The sequence below is a fragment of the Micropterus salmoides genome, unplaced genomic scaffold (genome assembly GCF_014851395.1).
Source record: "Micropterus salmoides isolate LMB-PRFRI ecotype aquatic unplaced genomic scaffold, ASM1485139v1 Ms_hic_scaffold_5, whole genome shotgun sequence".
Classification (NCBI taxonomy): domain Eukaryota; kingdom Metazoa; phylum Chordata; class Actinopteri; order Centrarchiformes; family Centrarchidae; genus Micropterus; species Micropterus salmoides.
The window spans coordinates 29,349,439-29,369,213 of record NW_024044237.1 but is presented as its reverse complement, the minus strand read 5'-3'; the positions used below and the strand labels follow the sequence as shown (position 1 = coordinate 29,369,213).

At 39.9% G+C, this 19,775-nt stretch overlaps 1 protein-coding gene across 13 annotated transcripts in view; it reads right to left on the bottom strand.

The window, feature by feature from the left end:
* rapgef2 (Rap guanine nucleotide exchange factor (GEF) 2) overlaps positions 1–19,775 on the bottom strand; it is a 106,515-nt gene that overhangs the window by 10,873 nt on the left and 75,867 nt on the right. For 7 of the 13 annotated variants that reach the window (XM_038698737.1, XM_038698732.1, XM_038698733.1 and 4 more), the window contains 17 exons: positions 18,247–18,378; positions 12,635–12,812; positions 10,734–10,870; positions 9,780–9,938; positions 8,918–9,070; positions 8,607–8,771; positions 8,187–8,294; positions 7,899–8,102; positions 6,458–6,566; positions 5,420–5,696; positions 4,174–4,331; positions 3,414–3,428; positions 2,680–2,920; positions 1,796–2,179; positions 1,380–1,591; positions 763–886; positions 285–308 (listed from right to left, as the gene is read on the bottom strand). In XM_038698737.1, the coding sequence (XP_038554665.1) occupies positions 285–308; positions 763–886; positions 1,380–1,591; positions 1,796–2,179; positions 2,680–2,920; positions 3,414–3,428; positions 4,174–4,331; positions 5,420–5,696; positions 6,458–6,566; positions 7,899–8,102; positions 8,187–8,294; positions 8,607–8,771; positions 8,918–9,070; positions 9,780–9,938; positions 10,734–10,870; positions 12,635–12,812; positions 18,247–18,378 (2,780 nt within the window). The remainder of the gene's footprint in view (positions 1–284; positions 309–762; positions 887–1,379; positions 1,592–1,795; positions 2,180–2,679; positions 2,921–3,413; positions 3,429–4,173; positions 4,332–5,419; positions 5,697–6,457; positions 6,567–7,898; positions 8,103–8,186; positions 8,295–8,606; positions 8,772–8,917; positions 9,071–9,779; positions 9,939–10,733; positions 10,871–12,634; positions 12,813–18,246; positions 18,379–19,775) is intronic. The other 6 variants (XM_038698740.1, XM_038698735.1, XM_038698745.1 and 3 more) reach the window with 3 other exon arrangements.

Genomic DNA, 19,775 nt, shown 5'->3' with positions numbered 1-19,775 from the left:
TTTTCAATCATGTGTCTAATTTATGTTGTAAGGACAATGGCTATGTTTTCCTGTAGAGTTTACAAGAACATTAGGTTACACTTTAAAATAGTCCATTGTAACCTAATGTTAGCACAAGTGACCTTTGTTTCAATAAATGCTCTTTGGTTAGGGTCAGGCAGTGTTAGTGGAAGGATTCAACTGAAACTGATGCAAAAAAGGTTCTAGAAAAGAAGCACGCAAATTGGCAGAAAAAAGGGCCGTGATGCGGGGAGGGCAAAAGGTTGTAGGGTCACCAAACTTACCCTAAACTTCTCCATTTCTTCTTCCTAGAGGGTGGGTGCCATGAACAGAGAAGCATGGAGGGCAAAGGGTGGACACAAATAGAGAGAGAAAGAGACAAAGCTTAGGACAGGAAAGACCACCAAGATCACCAAAGAGAAGCAATTTCACCAAAGACCCACGTGAAAGTCAGAGGAGAGGAAATCAAATGGTAACGCCACTAGGAAGTGACATCATTAGACAAAGACACACTTTCACAGGGACACTGTGCACATCTTATGCCAACAATGTGTATAGGGAAACAGTTGCCAGAGAAAACAGTTGCCAGAGGGAACAGCTGCTTGAAAGAAAAGCGTGATGCAGAAATCTTTACTGAATCTATGTGAACCGGCTAACCCCATAAAGCTTGGTTAGTCAGTTGAGTGCAGACTGGTCCCTACAGAGAGGGTGAAGGGTCCTTATTAATCTAAAATCTGGCTTCTTTTTTGAAAGATGTCTTACCTGGTCCTGAACATGAGTGCTGGGTCCATGTTGACAGAGGCCATTCGACCAACATGGCGAATTTCTTTGGCAATCATCCTCAGCTTCTCAAAGTTCACCAGGCCATCCACTTTAGAGTCATTGCCTGAGAAATATTTAACATTATTATCATTATAAATTATCCATATATTTATTAAACTAGTTTATTACTTGAAATGGACAAGAAAGCTGTGATAACTTATTTAGTTCTGATACTTTTTTCACAACACATTCACTTAAGATAGTCCCAGAGTGTTTTTTTTGGGGCATTATGTATGTATCTGTGCCAATGATTTTTGAGTAAAATAATCTGACGTAAAATGGCACAAAATGACGTATTTTTCTGTTACAGTTTGCCTAGCTAGACTCAAAACTTCAGGGCAGTATAGCCCTCTAACTCATTAGAAATGGCATGTGTACCACTACAAACAAAAGAGTTTCTTTCTAATATGTGACACTTATAATTGAGTTCATCACATGGCTATGAAAACTATGAAATAGATTTTTAGTCAGTGGTTAACTTACATTTAATACCATAATAAAAGGTGGGATCAACTGTATATGCTTTTATTTAGACACATGAATGTCATGTCATCTACCTTCATGTAGGAAGGTGAGGTCCTTCTTGATGACTGGGAACAGGGGGATGATTGGTGGCTGGAGGTTCTGATTGTTAAGCACATTCCTGTACTTTGCCATATTTCTTGACGGGTCGAAGAGGTCCTGCAGGTCCCCAAATAGCTTCTCATACTTGCTAGGTAGCTTTTCCCATGTTCCTCTCAGCCTTGAGACTGGAGCAAGGTTCAGACCACTGTTGGGAGAACAAATTAAGCATGGGCACAGGAATTTATGCTTGATCGGGCTTAGTTTAGTGGTTTCTTTTATTACTGGTATAACAGCTAACAATGAAAACATACATTTCTGAAGAAGTGACAAAACCTAAGGGACAAGGTCTTATCTCAAAACTAAAAGAACATATATCAAATAACAAATACATGATTACACGTCATCTCACCTGATGATGGCAAACATCGAGTTGAAGTTCTTGCACTCGCGGCAGTGCAGGGCGATCTTGATGAAGTGCTTGATGGTCTTCATGCGTTTGAGCTGGTTGGGCTCCCGCGTCACCTCTGTGGCCACCCAGAAGGTCTCGTGGTTGATGGCCTCCTCGAAGCGCTTCAGACTAGCTGAGCCCGTCTTGGAGCGCAGCTTGAACAGGTCATCGATGTATTCAGTGGGCTCGATGGCACAGAAAAGTTCAAAGGCCCGCATGGAGAGCTGAGTGGCAACCTCCACTGTGCTGAGCTGCAACAGAGAGATCTGGCCTTCTCGCAGGAGGTCCTGTGCGTCCTCATCTGAACATAACGTCTCTGTCTCCATGTTGCTCTTTAGGTAGTATCTGGTGAGAAGACAATGTGTGGTTTGTTTTACTTTTTTTGTGTTGAAATGATTAATCAATAGAGTAAATTAACTGAAAAATAATTATTTTGATAACGGAATAATAACTTACATCAAGCAACAATTAGATGACTCTTATTTTTTTCAATAAGATTTGATTCTAAACTGAATAAAATTAGGGTTTTGAGTGTTTGCTGGACAAAACAAGCAATTTAAAGCCATCACCTTGTATTGTTGAAAAATGTGATGTGTTGTTTTGGACATTTTATAGACTAAAAGATTAATTGAGGTTACGGGATAATGAAGAAAAGCAGCCCTAGTTTATTTTTATTTGACCTTTATCTAATGAGGATGGTCTCTTGAGGTTAAAAACAAAAACGCCTATATAAGAGTCCTGGCCAAGATGACAATGCAATTATGTTACAACATAGACATTCATGTAAGGAGAAGAATAAGGAAAGGAGGGAAAACAATTATCTTAGCAAATAAAGATGTCTTTACCTGCCACTCAGTTGAATCCTGTCGGCTAGTTTAGAAAGCTGGTCTGGCAACCGCCTCTGTTTGATGACGCCCTCTGGTGTGACGGATACTTCACACAGCGAATAAGCCTCTGCTGCTGCTGTCAGGGCAAACTCCCTGATAGCCTGGGCCACCACCTCCTTAGCTGTTGTGTCCTTCCCGATCATGATGTATCGAGACTGCTGGTCTGCCTTGAAGACTCGTAATACCTGATCTGACATATCTGGGGATGACATCAGAACATATGAGGATAAATGCTTACTTTGCAATGTTTTTACTGAGAGGTAGAAGCAGTTTGAATCTCATAATGCAAGCAGCCGCAATTATTTTTTGTTTGTTTTCTAAGATTTAAGAAGAGCCATTCCATCTTCCCAGCATTCTTTTGAAGCAAAAACACAACAACATCTTTGGGATGTCACCTGCGAACCTCATTTCCCATCATTCATTTGATCAGAAACAACCCCACAAATCATTAGACCCAAATTCTCCATTAGAAAAAGGAATACCAACAGACAATGTAAAGGTCAGCAGTCAGAGCAATGCTGGTAGCTTTACTCAATTGGCGTCCACAAGCATGAATGCAGATTAACGGAGTTTATGTTACGTCTATAAGCTACAGTACAGCAGCTGATTAATGCCTGTAAGTCTGACATAGAGGCTGACAAGATGTGACTGTGCTAGGACAAGCAGGATCACGTGGGAGAGAAGATACTCACTTAATATGACCGGGACTGGAAGAACACAAACAACATGTGATGGACAGAAGTTAGTGAAGATATTAATATAGCGAGCATATTCTTACCACTGGCTCTACACAGTTAATAGAGTAACAAAATTCATAAAAAGGTTGATTACCATGTTATATATTATGTTTACTATGTTACTATGCATGTATTTATGGTGTGAGATAAGATGAACTGTTCCCTTTAATATCTCTGGCTATATTTACCCATTGTGGCCAATGAGCAATGAGCTCTTTATAGCAGTAGGAATTTATAGAACTGTTACATCAATGTGTGACATTTATACTTGGTTATTTCTCTTGAAACAGTGTCTCACTTCACTTCAGGATCTGTGTTGTTGCTGTTTTGGAGTTTTTGATTAAAGTTTTATGACAACAGGGCAAACTACATCAGCTGATGAAGTGACACAGCTACTAAATAGAACTTGAGATGAGATTGTTTTGTCAAGTGGTTTCTTAACTGAATTTCCATAAAATGTACCACATCCCCATCTGTACTAGTATCATGCTTGCATTTATACCACAACCTAAGATTCTACCCATATTTCCCCCTTAAAGGAAATATATTCTATCATAATGTGGCGTCCAAGCTCAAAAAGGGGTTAATTTAAAAAAAATAACAATCATAATTTTTGGGTATTATTTGCCATGATGATGTCAAATGAAATGTAAGTGATTTGTTGCTCCAAACGTCCCAGTCTCACATTATATCCACACAGCAGTTTAATACATACCAGGCTGGTTGTTGAAGTCGAGGATGCGGTGGTGAGACTGCAGAAGGTCTGGGTTTGACGACGACAGGTTTCCACTAACGGGCAGTGGTGGTGGGATCTGTTTGGACTGCTTCATCCCCACAATGCTGTCGTCCTGCGATTGGCCCACGCAAACGTCACTATGGAAACAAGAGGAAAAGCATGGGAGGAGTGAGATAGCAGTTCTGTCAACAAAAGGCAGGCGGCGATGCTAGTGCTGGCAGGAGTTGGAAGCTGTGGACGCCTCTAGCTGTGCAATCCACCAACTACATTCTGTAAGAAATACACCCACAGAAATATCAATTTGAGATTTGTACCTGGTGCTAGAACATTAGCATAACAAACTAAACAAGAATTTCTAGTTGTAAAAACTCAGTATTAGCACAACTGAAAACTATTTTTTTTACAAACTTGTTTTCAATTCATAATTTATCCCTGCTCTCTCAGTATGATCAGAATTGATCAGAAACAGTCAGAATTTTTCTGTGTCATTATCAGCTGTGGGCTGCAATTAGCATCAGTACCTGAAAGTTAAAAAATATGCACTTTTCTTATCAACTTTTATTCAAGGTTTAACCACAGCATTTTATGTTGGAGGCCCCTTGCCTTGTTAGAAATAAAAAGCGCCTTCGTTAACTTCAGAATGGTATATAAAATATAAAATTAAGCTTATTAAGCTTTAGGGAAAAAGAGTAGTGCCACTACAACACACAGCAAAGTGAGCGTGTCAGTGAGGTGACTGGTGAAACATTCATCTAGTAACTACAGTGATGAAGAGATGAGATGCATCAAGACCTGTTTCAGCTCAGCAGGTGATTGATCAATCACACTGTGCGTTCACTTTGCATCAATCAGTGCAGTACGTCACAATGTCAGGAAAAAAGTAAACCTTCAGAGTTTTTACAATTTGGGAAAAGTAGAGACAAACAGCCAGTCACAATTACATAGGGATGTGCAAAAAACAAAAACAAATACCCAAATCACTGCTTCCTCTCTGCACAAATTACAGGATTAACTAAAACTTAAAAAGTAAATCCAAACTGACTTTGACTCACCAACATCATTTTTTCTTCCTCTTTCAAGGCTTTAGTATCCTTTTTATATAAAACAATCACAGCCCAAACATGAAATCCCAAACATTTACCTCTCAAGGCAATCTAGAGAAATTAGATAGAATTAATTTCTTGAAAGTAAAAGTTACTATCCACATATTATTAGGTCTCATTACTTGTATGGTTTAGGAGGCAGGATGCTGGTGAGTGTCTTGTCGAAGATCTTCTTCAGCTTGTTGCGTCCTCCCACAGAGTTGGACTTTGCTTTCTTGCTGACCTTTTCCAGGCCCATCACCTGCTCCACGTCCACTGCCAGGTCGGGGATGGAGTAGCGGCTGGCCTTCTTAATGTCCCCAATCTTTGGAAGGTGGGGTGCTCCATTCTTTCTGTCATGTTCCTCCTCACCATCCAAATCATGGTCGTGTTCTGGCCTAGTTAGCAGCTCTTTAAACACTGGACAAAAGGAGGGAGGAGACAAGAAATTGTTAAAGAGGCCATATTCTTTGTATAAATAATAATACTGTAAACACTCCTTGCTATTGCTGTCGTGGAAATTATATTCCTGGTGAGGGATTGAGCAAATAATTGAGTTAGAAGAAAGCGTTGTCTGAAAAATTTATTAATTAAAAAAAAGAATAAACAGAGAAGTACTACAACACAAATCAGCTGGACCAGAGGTTCTGTCTCCTAGGACAGTCACTAACTTCGGGCCCAGAGCAAAGGGGCTGCATGATCATTTACACAGTCTGGGTTTCTATGTTTTGGGTAACAAAGATCCTCTCCCAGCCTTGACTGGACCCAGTCAAAGCACAGAGAGGAACAGCTAGTAAGGAAAACAATAAAACAACTCCACATTCCTGATCTAAACCCTACTAATGTGGACAGACTAGAATGATGAGAATAATAATAAAAGTAACCGGTTCAAGATTAAAAACAATATATAAGACATAATAATAATAGAAAAATAGCACTCTTATAAGTACTTGCATAAAAGATTATAAGTAAAGAAGAAAACAATTTTTTGCAAGTGAAATAGGTTCCTCTTGCTTTCCTCTCCTGTTAACCTCACTACCCACACCTTTATCTTTGACCCCCAGGTTGGGAACCATTGATTTTATAGATATCATCCTTACATTACAAGAACAAATGATAAATCATATCTCACAAAATGATAACATGGTTTGTCTCACGAATATGACAGCCAAAAACTTTACCTAAAAGGTTTGTTTTCACAGTTATGGACAAGTGGGTGTTGTTCTTCAGAATCTCATTGGCTTTGCTGAGCTGGACATTCTCAAAGTTCTGCCCATTGACCTCCAAGATCTGAAAGAAAGAAGAAGGACGAAAAATATCAGGTGCACTGCATGTTATCCAACTGTCCAATGTGACACAAGCTTTTGTATCTCTTTCTCTAAGTAAAACAAAAATACTGAGGTGAGTGGGAACTCTTTAAGAAAAATAAACCAATCAAAAGTTACGCATGCAGATTAAGAGTCAAATTGCTGCACTGGTGGGCAAGAAAAAACATAAATTACTCAATGTCTTTTCTGCTTTGACTGTCAAACTGAATGTCGCATTGGATGTATGCAGTAAAGTGTTGAACCGTGAACTCAAGTAAATGTTACAGGTAATGCTCTGAACTACATATGTTATTCAGTGAACAAAGAGCCAACAGACTCTTATACTCTGCCATGTTATACAACATTACATTTAGTCCAACACGAGGGCCGTGTCATTTTCAAACGGTCTCATCTTTGTCTTAGCAGCTTGACCTCTGTCTATGAGCCGGACATTTGCATTTCAACACAATCTGCTAACCAGACTTTGCTGCTTCCTCATAAGTCCACGTAAGTACAGACCACCCTTGCTTGGAGTTTACTACTAAGGGACTCTGGCTAATGGTCCAATGACAATTCAAATGGGACTAATGCTAAAGCTCTGAAATGATAGGCCCTGAGTGAATGATGACAGTAATGATAGAGGCTATTAAAAAATGGAAGGTGTGTGCGGGTATGAGAGAGTGAATGTTTCCAAGGATGTCAGCTTCTCCGCTTCCTTTTGGGGAAACAGCTGCAGGGGATGTTTGGATTCAAGAGGGCTTAACTCGCATCCAGACACTCTCAAGATGGTTTCAAGGATTAAGGGACTTTGCTTAAAGCTCTGAGGACTGCAGAGTGTGAAAATGGTTGAGAAGTCAAGTTGCGGGGAGAAAGCCAACACAGGATGCCCGCAGATACTGGCAAGTTCAATTTAAGACTTTATAAAAATCCCTTTTAATGCTAGTTAGAGCAAAATGTAAAACCAATTTCACAACACAAAATGAACTTCAACATGTTAAAAAACTCAATTCAAGTGCTGGTCTGTGTGACAGGAGTGATTTCTCCTCACAATAGTAGCCTCCAGACAAAAACACTTGTAAACTGCATTTACAGTTTTCCTACCTACACTTCAAGAGAAAATCCCAAGATTTTAATGAACTGCAGACATTTTCTTATAGTAGAAGCAACATATTCTGTCTGAGAAATGAAATGGCGCTTTATGGACAAATTAGATGGTGATAAAAAGAATGTTATGCATGATGGAATGACTTTAAGTGAGACACCAGAAATTTCAGACAAGGTGACAGTAAAAGCGATAAAGATGAAGATATCTCACCTGATCTCCACGCTTAAGGCCGACCTCTGCTGCTTTGCTCCCAGGCTCCACAGCGTCAATGAAAATGCGGAAACCTTTTTCCTGACCCCCGAGAAGGCTGAAGGCCAATGGAGAGTCCCTGGACGGCTTGGTCAGTGTCACCAGCCGCGGCTTGGCTTTAGCAGCACATGCTATATTTAACAGTCTGAGGTGCCCACACATTTTCTGGAAAAAAATACAACACAGATGTGAGGAAAGGGCAATAAATGGCACACACAAAATACATTTTTGTGTAGCTGTTATACTTACTTCTTTCTCCAGATTGTTTTCAAACTCTTCCAGAAAATTAGTCATAGCAGGGTCACCCTCAAAGTCATTGAAGTGATTGTTTACCCACAGCAAGACTACCCGTGTAACCTGGAGCAATCACATGATCAGCACAGGTGAACATACAGTTTACTGGTTGACTAATAGTGTATGCATGACGTAGTTTACATCCTGTCCTAAAAATGTCTGAGTTCATAGAAAATCTCTGCTCAAGTGAGTGCTCCAGAGTGTTTTCAAGAATAAAGTACATGTTTTTAGGTTAGTCAAGCAGTCTATTCTATTATTCAGTTGTGTATAATTGCAGTGTAAAGTCTCAATTTTCTTTAGAGTATACATTCTGTGACTGATTAATATCTGAAAAATTTCATCAGTTCAAGCATGCGGTTCTGCTCCTCCTCATACCTTGTCCCTGAGACTGGGGTCGTGGAACCACTCTAGGAGCTTCTTGCCCACGACCATGGGGCTGGAGAGGAAGGTCCTGTAGGTCAACAGGAAGTCCTCGATGTAGGTGGGGTCCACCACTGAGTGTTCCTCCACCAGGTGCATGGTGAGACGCTCCGATGTGCCCTGAGGTTTAAAATGATGGTGTTATTGGTTTAAATTAACCTTTCATGCAACATGATTGGCTTGCAAAGATCAGTTCAAATATCTAGTGGTAACGTCCTTATTTTGGTTTTTTGGTTTAAAGAAAATATTGAATGTTGATTTGTCACCTTGATGACGATGTGTCCTTTCCTGGTGCCGGTGCGGTCCAGTTCACGGTGTTCCTTCACCATAACAATCTCCCCTTCCTCCTCAACCTTCTGCATGTTCTTCTCTACCTGGTTGAGGATGCAGCAGTAGTCCTGCTGGGCTATGCACACAAACTGGAAAAGACGGGATAAAACAAAAGTTAGAGACAGATTTGATTTATTTTGACACAAACTTAATTTAAAAATATATTTATCTGACATGCTTAACAGTATTGCAGTTAAGTATATTTTAATATTTAATTAATAATGTATAATATTTCTGTTACTTTATACACCTAATTCTTGATCTGTTAGTGCCTTTACATCAGAGATTGGCACCTCTCTACCGAATGGAACTCACAAATGACTGATTAAAAGTTAAATTAATACAACTGAAAACACCCAACTAGAAAGAAAATCTGCATAGCAACTAAACTACTCTCCCCACTAATAAATTATTGTCTTTCACTAATTAAGAGCAACAGTTTTCTCGTACCAGCTACTGAGTCCGACGATTAAAGGACTTAAAACATTTTAGTGTCTTTACTCTCACTGTTGTCATGTGTTCCCATTAAACTCATGATGCAAATAATTTGATCTTGCTCTTAACATGAGTTGGCCTATTCTCTTTCAAAATGGCTGTTTCTCACATTTAAGTGGATGCTATTGCCCAAAGCAACTTTCAGTGTCATGAGCGCAAACTCTGCCTGCATGGAGTGGGTCACAGAGGAATTTTATATCATAAGATGTCAGGATTCGTGCCATGCTTTTCACACTGAGATGAAGATAGAATAGACCCGAACTCATTGATGCTACGCATAAACATTTACAGCCAAGATCCTACCTGGCAGTCGTCCACCTTGGTCTTCATCACACCCTTCATGTATTCCTTCTCCATGGTTGGTGACACCCCAAAACTGTTCCCCATACACAGGATCTCTGTCCGGCTGTCGGGGTACGTCACCTCCACTGAACCGTTCAGGATGACCGACCACGAGTCCAGCTGGCACAGAAACACATGATTATAGTAGTTAGATGTTGGAAGAAGAAAAGAGAACACAAAAAGAAAACAAATAAAACAAGAAAAACTTTGAGGATCAGATCAAGTTCAATCTAGTAATATTCCAAACAGCTGGTGTCCCTTAATGAGTCAAAGTTATTTATCAAAAAGAACCATATGCAGAAACTACAAGGGGACTGCTGCGCTAACAGATGGTTTTATGCTTCCTCAGAGGGATACAGCAATAGTAGAGGATTATTAGAGCTAACAATAATGTGATGTTGCAATATACTCAAAGTTCTGTTTCAAATAATACATACTTGATAGAAATGAAAATTAATGGTTAAGTAAATATATGGATGTCTCCAAGAATTCCTGGAAAGCTGACATTTTTGAGATACACATCTTTTAGCCCGACAGCAACAATATGCTCAATGAACGCTGAATTCTCTATGACCGGACATTTACTTAAGTGACCCAGGCCTCCAGGGCAAGGTCTGCTCTTTATTGTTTTGGTGCATCATAGCAAAAACCAACCAAATTGTCTTCATTGAAACTCATGTTGTGTCTGTCAGAGAGAGATAGAAAATATGTGATGCTTGCTTTAGTTGCTTAAGGGAAACTAGAAAGGCCTGACGATAAGGGATTTAATAGAGCAGAAAAAATGTCAAATAGAAGAAGAAAGGTTCGTTGGTGTGAAGAGGTCCCGGAGAGACGCACACATATATATTAATATAATTAAAGGCAAGACAAAGTCAAAACACAGGTGCCTATGTGTTCATGAATATGCACACACACCTCCTCTCCATCATTGAGAACAATGGTGCCGGCGCGTTCGACCACAGCGAAAACCATGACGGCGCAGAGTTCCCTCCTCACTGACATGGTCATGTTGGCAAATGCTGGTAGTTGATGCATAAACTCCAGTAATTGCTCTGTGAGAGGGACAGAGGAGAGACAGCGGAGGGAAGTGGAGAAGGTTGAGAAAAAAGAGCAAACAAGAGTCTTGACATCCAGAGGAAAGAAAGAGGACAGGCAGCGCTCTTGGCAGGCCTGCACTGCCCTCACTTCCAGCCAAGAAGGCACGAGCTGCAGGCTGAGCATAAAAACAGATCATCACCACAGTGAATAGCCAACCGAGGAATCATTATCTGGAGAACATGAAGCCAAATATCAATTCCATTGATATAAACCTTCAAGGCGAGCCAAGAATAATTGCTGACACTTCACTCAATGACTCATGTGAGTTAAAGACGTTCATTGCAGAAATTGAAAATGAAATTACATTTAGTGTTCCGTCAACCATGATCATGACCAAATCACATTTTCTCACTCATCTCTAAAGGTATCTTAGTCATGCAGATGGTTGCAAGAAATTTCCTTGTATAGCATGAGGCATTGAAAAATTACATTTAGGGCTGCAGCTAATGATTATTTTCATCAGCGGTTAATTTGCCTATTACATATTTGATTAATCGTTTTGTCTATAAGAAAATAGTAAAAACAAAAAAGCCTATATTAGCAAATCTTCACAATTAGAAAAGCCGGAAATATCATTGTTTCTTGACTAACACTATTAATCAATTATTAAAACACTGGTGGTTCAGTTTCTGTTGATTGACTAATCGATTAATCAACCATTCATTGCAGCTCTAATGTCGTTTTAATTTAAGAGCAATCTTGCCTTCTCAGAAACAATTTCCCTGTTACTCACTGTAAGCCATTTTCATAGGGACAGTTACTTCAGTAGTGGGTCTGTGGATCATGCTGAGCAACCAGGGCATTGTTTCTTGAAAGACAAGTTGCTATTCCGTGCATAGCTAGAGGTAAGTAAGAAAATATGTTGTACTGTTATTTGAGTGAATGGCGTAGGTGTAATTTACTGGGTGTGTCGCCACGATGACATGTTATGTATAATCAATGGTTCGAGACATTCTGTGGCACCCTACACTGAGGTGCTCTCTCCCCTTCTACCAACCAGCTTTCCCCTCCTAGCTGGCCAGCAGCAGTCTGGCGTTCTGGCTGACCTGTGCTTGGCATGGCAACAGCGTCGTGTGTGAAGCTGCGGAAGCACTGAAAGTTTAATGCGCTGGGAGAGGTGAGGCGAGAGGATGTGCCGGAGTGACCTAGAAAACCCTGCCGGCAGAGGGAGGGGAGTACTGCAGGGGCATGCATGAAGGGGGGGAGGGGAATAATGGTTGGCACTCTTCCCCCAGTCCACATCTGTAGCTAAGCTCTCAGAGTGTGTACTTGTTTTGTTTTTTTAACATGCCTATCATTATCATTGAAATTGAGTCTTAGCTTTAAGGAATATGATACCGCAAGTCTGATGTGGCTTTGAGAATTACTTGAAAGTCTACATCGTAAGTAGAGCAGGAAAGCACAAAAAAAAAAAAATATATATAAAAGGAAGGTGTGGCTTTTATAGAGCACTAAATTAGACAAGAAGTACTGTCTCAGCCGGGAACAACACTGCTTCTGTTTTTCAGGGATATCTTTGAAAACAACTTCCTCTTAAGTCAAAGACAGCAATGTCTGGCCTGTACAATAAAAGATTGGATATTTTTAAAAGTAAACACTGCATGGTAAAATAACTAAGCTGCACTGAAAAACAAACACTGTTGCACATCCACAGTTCATTTTATAACTTACAGCACAAACAAAACAAAACACAATAAACCCCCTGACTGGGTGCTCACCTATGTCATCGTCGGTTCTGTCCATGGGGTCCTTCTCCAGGCAGTCCCGCACGATGTCCCGGCTCATGAGGGGGTCAGACGCTCGCTCGATGTCCTCCTCATCGTCGTCCTCCTCCGAGTCGACGGCGGTCTCTGGCAAGCCACTCAGGTCCATGTCACCCGGTTCGTTTTCTGTGGCCTACAAAGAGTAAACAGATGAGAAATTAGTCAGATCTCTGCAGTTAAAGCTAAACATGGTGACGGATTTGGTGTGTCCATCCAAAATCAGCAGTTGGCCAACTAGATAGCTGGCTGTCCTTAACCAAAAAGTCAACGTTCAGATTGACCAGTGTGTCCATCTATAGCCAAACCAGCTAACTGCATGCTCATCACAAACAATGCCTTAGACTGTCAGCTAGATGCTTGAAAAGCAAATAAAATGTTGACAACTGCTGACCCAGCCAGCGACCAAACTCATGTTCAACTGTCTAAAGTCTGACAGAGTGAACTCATTTATAAACAGCCATTGTAAAGAATCAGCATAATAAGGATACAGAAGTGGAGGCTGCATAGCACATCCACACTGCTGAAATCACTTGACGGTACAAACATACAAAACAGCTGCGACACAGTACATTTTCAACCAAAAGCAAAATAAAAAAAGAGCTGCTGTAAAACTCTATTTGACCCATTTCATGAAATAGATTAGAGGTATTCAGTACAGTATGAGAACGACAGGCGTCAACACTGCATACCAAACAGTCTGCTATGCATATTAACAAGCTAATTAACTCCCAACTTTCCTCTCCTCTCCCCCACAGCAAACTCCACCGCCTGCCTCGCAGCCAGATCCTGTTCTTTGAAAGCATAAGATGAAATATGTGTGGAGCTGGTGAAAATTAACTGAGATGAGGAGCAAAAATAATGCTATTACTTGTGCAGGCCTGATCTGAATGGAGTTCCTCTGGCATCATCAAAGCAAATATTTCTATAAATGACAGAGGGGCCATATTGCCTGGTTGACACTGACAAAACATGAAACCTTCTCACGGAACAGGAGTTGGGAAAAAGCACTTCAAAGCATTTCACAAAAACAAACCTTCTTACCTCAATATGGTGCCCAACCTCAAGCGTCTTAATAGAAAGAGAAGAAAAGGTCGCCTTTGCAAACTGTCCGCAAAATCCCAGAGCCAGACGCATCTTCACCTCCCAGACTGTCAGTCTGCTTTTAATTTTTCAAGGCTCAGAGTCTCTGTGCCCAGTCTCTCACAGAAACCCTATGTCATTTCTCCTCAAACGCCATGTGCAGAAGGCTCATTAATGATTCAGGCCAGTGTCTGAGTGGCCATTTGGGCACCACAAGCACACACACCCTGGTGGGCGGGGCCAATGATCTGGGTGTGTGTGTGAGGCCTTTTGACAATGGATAGCCACAGGAGCAGGATACAATATAGGCAGTATAGTATATATTATCTCAAAATGAAATAAATCAAGAACATATGTAGATGCACTAAAAGAAAACTAGTCTTAAAATGGCTGTAAAAAATACTGACTTTCCAGAAGTGAAAATAAAAGGAGCACTATAAATTTGAATAATAATCCCTGAGCACACTTTGTCCGAAAACCACAAACAGATGCATATTCATTGCCTATTTTCTACAGATGGACAGAGGACACACTAGACAGGTTCACCACACTTGTTATCGGCAGCAAATATATTAGTGAACAAGCATAAATGAGCTAAAGAGTGAGGATGCATAATTCTTCATAGATGACACAATGACTTCACAGTTAACACGCCACATGGAGATAACTTGTTCAAATCTGAGAGCCAGCATGTTATATTTAAATATAGGTTACCTGTGTGCGCCTTTGTATTCATGCACAGGTTTGTTTTTGTGTCATCTGTGCATCAAAAATCCATAAATGTGCAGTAAGCATTAAGAGTCAGTGGGCAAGTCAGGTGCTATTAATATTTCATCAGGTCTATTCTTGGATCAATGCTTTCAAAGTCCTTCTGAAGGACCAATTTCATGATTTATTCAGACACAAAACAGTGTGCCATGTTGCCGGTGATGTGAGAGTGATGTGGGACTCTTCACAGGGTACTTCAATTGTAGAGGCCAAAGGAGGCTGTGGAGATTAGATGGGAAAGTTGGCCCAGTGGTCTCATCAAATATCTCTACCCCTATCTGCTCAGCAGCTTTTCGTAACAGCAGAAGGTAAATGTTGAAAATGTATATAACTAAAATGATATTTCTTTTTACCATCTACTTCCTGTGGTCTCAAGTGTAAAGAAACAGGCCTCCCCTGATCTGTTTATTCAAAAACACAGCAAACAGCACACTACATTGTTAATTCTGAAACCTGATGGGTGCAACTTTAGCTAATGATAAAAAAGTAATGTTGCATAAAACAAACAGTTTGGGGAGTTATGCTGTGTACCCTGGGATAGTAAGAGATGAATGTTAATCCTTTCTCCTTAATGCTCTTAATGCTTGTATATTTTCATTTTGTGTGCTGAGTGTGAGTTAGGGAAGGACGTCTGCGATCAGAAGCAATTCATCCCTGCAGACTGACTGATGAGTTGTTTTTTTTAAACTTTTATCTCCTTTATTTAAGATAAGATCCCACACGGGGGAAATTCACTAACAACTGCCCCTTAATCCTCGTGAGAGTAGGAGTACAGTAGTCTAAGCAGTCCTAAAATAAATCTGAGCGATATTAAGAGGAGAGGGAAATAGAAATATTTCTGCTAAATAAATATTTTTAAATGTTTGTATAAATTACTGGATCATTTTTCTACTGCAGGCCCCTAAAACCAACTTTTCATCTAAACTATTCACAACTCAAAGATTTATATATGCAACCGGTGACAGTGGGTCACAAGTAACTGAAGAAACTGCATGGTGAGCAAAGAAGGTTAGGAACCATTATTGTTAAGAGTTTTCTCTCTCTCTCTGCGATTTAATTGAAACATGGGTGGATTATTTTTTGTAAACCTGACGCGTATTTTCTCAATTATTCTACAAACCACAATTTCCCACAGACAAAAGACATCTTAAAATAGCTTCTTTCATTGATCTAACAATCAAAACTCAGTATACCATCATAAAAGACAAAAAAACAAACAGCAAATCCTCAAATATGGGATACTCGATCCAGCAAATGTTTGGCATCAATTAACCAATTACCAAAACAGTTGTTTAAGCTCTTATAAAGACATTTTTTATGAGGTACTGTGAAAAAAAGTGCACTGAAGCTTGCATACTTGACAAAGGTACCAATAGGTAAAACAGATAGCACAAGCACACATATAAGTAGATCACCAGTGAGCTGCGCAGACAAGTTTGATCACTTGTGACAAGAGACAAAGATAAAGACGATGAGGTTGAGACAAAACAAGTTAAGGCAAGGTGTCGAAGTATAAACAGCACTCAGAGACCAAGCAGCTGCTTCTACAGGAAGATTAAAAGCTGTTAAGAGTAGGGATCCAGCAAAGGAGGATAGAGAAACTGACGAAAGCAGAGAAAACAGGACAGTGTGTTTCAGAGAGAGAAATCACGAGAGAGAGAGATACAGAGCTGCTAGCAGATGGCTCTAAGACCAGGATCACAGGCTCGGGACAGTAGAGCCTGTTAGACCTGCCCCAGCCAGCCACAGCATGGCCATACATACAAACACACATCTCTGCGATTAATACAGGCTCATACAGGCCAAACACGCAATTATAAAGCTGTACTCAAACAATTTGATCTAATGCCCCTGCACACACAAACACAAGCAAAGGAGAGGTTAGTACCAAACAAAGTGATTCTCACTGATTCCCGAGCCCAGTCACAAGCACAAACATACATACACAAATAGGCACACAGCAGGTGATAGTATTAGGAGCCAATAGGGTGGGTGCTCTGTGTTAAGAGGATTAGTTGCAGGGTTTGGGGCACGTCCACAGTCACGAGATTTTGTGTGTGTTCTTTTGTGCTGAATCGTGTTTTATTTACCTCTGCGGGGTAAGGTTGGTGGAAAATGTTCTAATTTTCCCCTTTTCTTTATTCTTTCTTTCTTTAGTTAGTGTTACTTACTTATTACATTAATCACACTCTAACCACAAAAACATATTCTGTAAAGTCTACTGTTGCTTTATGTAATATTTTAGCATAGAAATTGTTCAGAAAGCTCCTTATCACACGAGACTGTACGTCACAGCTCCCTGGGAGTTCTGTACTTCTGCTTTGAGGTGATGAGAGGGAGAGCTGGAGTCAGGATGTAGGATGGACCACCTGCTCGCAGCCACCAGCCTGTCTGCTCGTCTCCCGCTGAGCAGTGACAGTGTCCTATTAGTGGCGTATAGTCTATTTGTCTGCCAAGCTTTTACATTCTTTCCCAAATGTTCTTGTTCTACTTAATGAGGCTAACCCCGGATCCCAGAGGTATATTTGTCATTTCATCAAGGAGTTTTACAAACTTGGAATAATCTGGGTTGGGCTTCAGTTCAACCCTCTTTCTAAAATATATCTGCATGGAATTATCCTCTGATTGGATTACAAACCTTAGCTAATACTTGATTTTATTCTGTACACTGGTTAACATTTCATGTTAGTTAAAACAAAAATTATTCAACAAATCAATAAATTAGGTCATTTGTTTCTCTCACTGTTTATATATTCACCATTTGGTTACAACCCTACCTGATTTTTCTTGTACCTTGAAAGACAGAACACTAACTATTCCCCCAGGACCTACAACAAGGAATAGCCAGGAATAGTTTTGAAATATTAGGATTTATACGTTTTCTCTGTTGCTAAAAATAAGATGAGAAGGCTGATACCACATGGACAATGCCCACCCCAGCAACAGCCTGTTCACTCTGCTGCCGTCTGGCAAGTGATACAGAAGTATTTGCTGTTGTACCACCAGACTACAGAGCAGCTTCTTTCCTCAGGCTGTGAGACTCCTCAACTCTACCTCATCCTCCGCACTACAACATAAATTAATGACACGAAACTTTCTGTTATGCTAATAACAGAAAGTATTGGTATAATATTCTAATTTTAAATATTTGTAGAGTGAAGCGGGACTACAAATTTCACAGCCCTGTATTGCAGAATGACTAATAAATGTACCATGAACCTTCAAGAATGATAACACGCTTGTGGTTAGCACATAGAGTGGAAACGGCTCTGTCTAAAAGTTAACAAAATTTTCTACCAGTACCGGTAAAGCTATTTAATAAATGTGTTATAATATCTTGGTTGTTTAATATGTACAAAAACCAAAGCATAAAACGACAAGCTGTGATTCCATTCTTTCAGCTATACTAAGCCAACCAGCTGTTGGTAGTCGCTTTATATTATAGATATATAGACATGGGAGTGGTATCAATCTGCTTAACTAACTTCCCAAATGTACAGCTAAAACAAAGTTATATTTACTCTTGTTTAAAATAAATTAAATTTAAAAAATGAATAATATTGGCTAATGACATACGACCCTAGCTAAAATAGGGTAAGGGGGTAATCTCACATGACTTCATTAATCCGCACAGAGTTCATTTAGTTAACAAACTACCACACCTACTGAACTATCCAGGAGAGTCCAATCTGGGGGTCCACTGGGGGGGACATCCTTACCTGGTAAATGTCTGACAGGCTGCTGCTTCCAGAGTCGCTGGTGATACTACATCCTGAGTGGCTGGAGGAGACGTGGGTCACCTGTGGGTGCAAGCCGTCGGCCAGGTGAAGTCTGCTGAAGTCTGCGGGGAGCTGCACATACACACACACAACATACACACAGATGGTCAGTATCAGCCAGCTCAGCTGCCACCACTGGCCACTCACACTCATACTGACTGCCAGCCATGTGGAAACACACTTAGCGGCATATTGTCCGTCAATTTGTCTAAAAATATAGTGTAAATGAAATGTCTTCTCTGCTTGAATATTAGTTCTTTGTATTTTCTAGTGGCCACATAGTAATCCAGTGGCTGTTATATTTTGCAGGTGACTTATACACAAACTAAAAAAAAATTGTCCCTTTAATTTTAACTTGAAAGCAGCCTAAAAACACTCATAAATTCAATTCACTTTGCAAATACTGGGAATGATATTCATTGTTATTCCACAGCTGTGATTATACAATGTTAAGAGGACAAAAAATATTAATTAGTCCAACTGCAAGAGCTCAACTTTACACATCATTTTTCATCAAAGCAAGGAAAAGGCAGAGAAAATAAGACTTTAATTAAATCATCCGACTTCCATATAATCTGTGGAAATCATTTATCAAGTTTCAACTATTAAAAAGAGCTACTCTTCGGTGACATAGTTTTCACACTTATACAGCTCCTGACGTTAGCTGGTAACTGCGCTGGAACTTCATTTTTAATAACTGAACAAACCAACAAGAAACACTGCATACATCAAGGCAATGCCCTAATTAAAGCACGCAACTCGCATAACATAAATGAACACTAGGCAGTAATGGGGAAAACCCCTCTGAGTAATCCATACTGTATAAAGTACAAGAAAGCCCTGCTGAAATTAACTATATTGTAAATGAGCCAACTTATGTCTCTTTGGAATTAACCCTGAAATGTAAAAAACATGAGATTCCCCTCGCTGACGTTTTAAAAGTCAGATGAATAAAACAAAAACAAGTATAGCAGTTAGTACAGCAACAGCTATCGTGGCTTATTTTAGGAATATGCTGTACTGTATGTGAATAGTGTTGGAACTGAAACTATTGGTCGATCAACAATTAATCTGCAAATACGATACTCGTTAATGGATTAACAAAAATGTCAAACATTAGCTGGTGCCAGCTTCTTAAACGTGAGTATTTTTGTCATAATAAACTGAATATTTGGGAGTTTTGGACTGACTATACAAAACGAGGTCTATGAGAACAACACCTTGGGCTCTGGGAAATAACACAGGGCATTTTTCAGTAGTTGCTGACATTTTATAGATTCAATAACTGAGAAAATAATAGGAACGTTAAACAATAATTTAAATAATAGCAGCCCTATACAGTACTGTACTATGCGTCAACAATTAGGTTTCAAACTGAAGAATCTGCAGTGAGAAAATAATACCTATATTGACAGTAATTCTTAGTATTTAGCTATCACAAGCCCCTTACTTAAACATATTAATATATG